Below are 4,403 nucleotides of genomic sequence, written 5' to 3'. Positions count from 1 at the left end.
CTTTTTAAAGTTCTAAAAAGAATTAGTCCAAGAATCCTTAAATAAAACCAATTTTTTATAGAATATATTGTGTGTAGTGAAGTCCTGAATAAGTATTTAAGAATATCACTTTGTATTTTCATATTATTCTAGGATGCAACAGCCACCGCCAGTGATAAATGGTGGGGGACCGAGGCAGCCACAGCCCCACCGGTTCCCCGCCACCCCTCCCGCAGGGCCTCCCATGGGCATGAAGCCTCCCGGGCCAGGCATGGCACCCCCAGTAGGCCTCCCAAGACTCAATGGGCCCCTCATGAATGGCCCACCCTCAGCCCCACCTACAAGGGCACCACTTGTCAATGGCCAGATGGGACCTCCTCCTCCAGGACCCCCTATGGGACCTCCAGCGGGACCTCCCACCCGGCCGCCCCTGGGTCCCCCTACCCAGCCGCCACTAGGACCCCCACAGAGACCCATGGGTCAACCCCCTATACCCAATGTGCCTCCCTCTGGCCCAGCTGCCAAGCTACCCACGGGGCCCAACCTGGTGGCCTCTGGACCCCCCAGTCCTTTGTTGAATGGACACCAAAGGCCTTTGCCGCCCACCAATCTCCCAGGTAAGAAAACAAGCAAGCAAGTTATTCTAACTTTTCTGGCTCCTGTAGTTAGTGTGCATCTCATGCTTTGTAGATACGTGTGGATGCTTAGGCACTGTTTAAGACAAACACAGATTATCTATGGATATTAGTGAAGTTTAAGACCAAGGCCCCTCTCCCCTTGATAAGATTAAGTGTAAGTTTACCTGAAAGTGTAGGGTGTACATAGATATTCCCATTTCTTTTCCCTCTTTGCTTTGTTATGCATGGATGTGGAATGTGAGATAGCAAAGTTTTCTTTCTGTAGAGGCTACTTGTTACAAAAGTAACTAAAAGGTAATAAGCAAAGCTAATTATGTTGATACTGTGGAAATGAATCCTTAATAGAATTATTTTAAGTTTGCATGCAAAAAGAAGAGTTCCTAGCAAAACTTATGTTGGTAGTGTAGAAGCCCCTGGGCTCTTAGCTTTCATTTCTTGAACTGAGCTTCATCTGTGGTCTATCACTTGTAGAAGTACTCTTGTCTTCTGTAAGTTGTACATGTGAAGAGTACTTTTGGATGTGGTATTTGCATGTTGTCATCCTAGTAGTGTACTAACCTAGTTGGGCATATGTTTGGATGTCCACAGAGCCACTCTCTAACCGATCATCTAACCGGTCCTCTCGCCAGCCTTCCCCCATCCCTACTCCTCAGCTTGATCGCATGGAGATGCAGGCCACGCCTGACTCGGGCCACAGTAAGTGGCTTGTCTCAGCTTATGTGTGCTTCCCTGCTCCTGCAGATATGCCATAGTTGTGAGGGTTACCTCATTATGTTGTAGGAAGTCAGGGTATAGATTAGAGACTAGTAGAAAATACTTTTGTAATTTGAATTGTTTCTTACAGCACCCAGTGGATCCATGACGAATCTGAGTGAAGCATCTAGCATGGGCTTGCTAAACCCAAAGTCTGCGGGCAGCTCAGGGAAGAGCACTCCTAGGATGCCCTCTCCCAGCATCCCAGGAAGTGGGGGTACAGCTGCCCCTACTAGTAGTGCCCCTGCCAATGTGCCTCCCTCCTCCCAACCTGCATCTAGTGAACAAGCTGCCAGTGGTTCCTATGTTAACAGTGTGTCCTTGGACAGAACTGTGAAGCCTCAGCTTCCAAGTGGTGCTCAAGTGATGAATGGACCGCAGACTGATGTGCATGGGTCAGAGTTGCCAAAAACTTTTCCTCCCACCTCCAGTGCAGTATCATCACAGGTCAACAGCAACCCCTCTCTGAAACCAGAAACTAGTGCGCCATCTCTTGTCAGGCCCCCAGTGATTGGTGGTCAGAGTGTTCCTCCTTCCAATGGCCCACCATCAACTACAGCTCCTTCAGTTTCCAGTGTCCCCACTAGTGCTCCTCAGTTTAATGGTCCTCCAGTTAGAAGTCCCATGTTTGGTAGTGGACAGCCCAGTATCCCAGGACAGTTTGTGCCACAACATAATAAAGTGTATCCCCCTGCAGGGTCTTTAGCCCAACCCTCTCGACCAACAGGCCCTACTATGATGCCAAGGGGACCACAACTGCCTATGGGTTCTGTACCTACTTCCATGGGGCAACCACCAACATCATTGAGCATGAGTTCATTTCCAACATCAGTGAGCCAACGCCCACCAATGTCAATGGGTGTGGGTCCTCCACCATCTGGAATGGGTGGTCCTAAAGCAGGTGGTCCTCCACCCATGTCAATGGGTGCACCACCAACGTCAATGGGTGCACCAACGTCAATGGGTGCACCACCAACGTCAATGGGTGCACCACCAACGTCAATGGGTGCACCACCAACGTCAATGGGTGCACCACCAGCGTCAATGGGAGCACCACCAACATCAGTGGGAGCACCACCAACATCAATGGGTGCACCGCCAACATCAATGGGTATGCCACCTTCAATGGGTCCTACACCTACGTCTATGGGTGCACCTCTATCAATGGGCCCTCCACCTACATCTATGGGTGTACCCTCATCTATGGGCCCTCCACCTGTATCTATGGGTGCACCTCCATCAATGGGTCCTCCACCCACTTCAATGGGTGCTCCACCAGTGGGCTATCAACAACCTCCCAGAATGCCAAACCAATCCCAACACAATGCTATGCAAGGGACCATGCCCTGGTATCCTAATCAGCCACAACCAGCACAGAAATATCCCCCTCCCCCCAGGCCAGGAGCACCACCGGGTGTGAACCAGCTATCACAGCATCTGGGTGGTCTGTCGGTGACACGTGAAGGCTGGAATAAAGGTTGGGGGACACAGCAGATCAACCTTCTACAGGAGCGGCAGATCCTACCCCCTGAGGGTGTGGTGCCTCCAAAGCCAGTGTTGGTTCAAGAGTATTTGCCTAATTGTTCACCAGACATCTTCCGGTGTACACTAACAAAAGTTCCAGAGACAAAGTCAGTGCTGCAGAAGTCCCGGCTACCCTTTGGGATACTCATTCATCCGTTCAAGGACTTAGAGGTAAGAAGTGTGGAGGATTCATGTCATAAACAGTCACATCACCCTCTAATTTGTAGCGTATGTTCATTATTGTATTGGCAATAACAATCTTAGATGTTTTGTGAAAATTTCATACTTTGCAAGATGATTCATGAGTTCAGATAAGGCAATATGTAAGAGCAATGTTAATTTGACAGATAGTCTTTATTTTTTTAATAACAACATCAGCAATGATAAGCATGCATTGATAAAAAGGTTTCATGGTGAACGAGTGATTATTTTTGATAAGTGTTTGTAATTGTTAATGCTTTGCTCTGTTATTAGGGACATAACTATTATCCTAGATGTTCCATATATGCTCTCATTTGTTCAGAATATTTTTAAGAGAGAGTGAGAGAGAAAAAACAAAAAGAAAAGATATAGAAAGTTGAAAAGATAGATTCAAAAGGAGAGAAATGTTTTGTCTATTATGCATTAATCAGTACCTAAACTTCTTTTCCAGCATCTGCCTGTTGTAAGCTGTAACACGATAGTGCGCTGCCGATCATGTCGCACATACATTAATCCCTTTGTTGTATTCAAAGGGGAGCGAAGATGGGAGTGCAACCTTTGTTTTAGGGTTAATGACCTACCAGAGGAATTTCAGTATGACCCAGTAAGGAGACTTGGATTTTAAATGTAATAAAAGATAATATAAATTAAAATGGAACTTGTTATTTATTATTGATTGTTAGCAGGTATGGAAGAGATTACTGTAAATATATTATAAGGAAAATATAGAAAGATTGGTGTATGGGCAGTATATAATTCTACCTGTTCCACCACAAAACCAGGTCAGCAGGACGTATGGAGACCCATCAAGACGGCCAGAGGTGAAGGAGGCCACGATAGAGTTCATTGCCCCACAGGAATACATGCTGCGGCCACCACAGCCAGCCACTTACCTCTGGGTGTTGGACGTGTCTCGTCAAGCCGTTGACACTGGTTATCTTAAGGTAGGAAAACCTATCTGTACTTTGAGATTTGAGGAGCTTGTATTCGTACATTATTGATGGTTTTAGGATGTTGTCTTGTTTTGTCTTGATGATGGTAAGTCTTTTAATCCACTCATCATGGTTGATATCTTGACTAAACCATCACTCATAATGGAATGGTGTTCCATCTTGTTGTGTTCATTTGAGCCTGCTCTAAATTGTATATGGTTAACAGTTGTTTGCTTTTTTGGCCCTGGTGGCAATCATAGAGGAGGAACAGCCTGTCAGAATCAACTTTGAATATTTCACATAAAGGGATTTCAACCTGTTTGTTGCTGGACTAAGTAGAAGCACCCATTGCAGCTATGAACAGTTATGATGAAAA

The 4,403-nt window shown here is 46.2% G+C and overlaps 1 protein-coding gene across 1 annotated transcript in view; it reads left to right on the top strand.

The window, feature by feature from the left end:
• LOC119587344 (protein transport protein Sec24A-like) overlaps nucleotides 1-4,403 on the top strand; it is a gene marked incomplete at its 5' end in the record, with an annotated part of 16,730 nt that overhangs the window by 2,105 nt on the left and 10,222 nt on the right. Inside the window, 5 exon segments of the mRNA XM_037936091.1 lie at nucleotides 133-596; nucleotides 1,206-1,313; nucleotides 1,462-3,065; nucleotides 3,547-3,699; nucleotides 3,878-4,039. Coding sequence (XP_037792019.1) covers nucleotides 133-596; nucleotides 1,206-1,313; nucleotides 1,462-3,065; nucleotides 3,547-3,699; nucleotides 3,878-4,039 — 2,491 coding nt within the window.

Source organism: Penaeus monodon, chromosome 22 (assembly GCF_015228065.2).
Source record: "Penaeus monodon isolate SGIC_2016 chromosome 22, NSTDA_Pmon_1, whole genome shotgun sequence".
NCBI classification, from domain to species: domain Eukaryota; kingdom Metazoa; phylum Arthropoda; class Malacostraca; order Decapoda; family Penaeidae; genus Penaeus; species Penaeus monodon.
The sequence above is the reverse complement of the archived record's forward strand: the minus strand, read 5'-3'. Positions and strand labels throughout refer to the sequence as shown.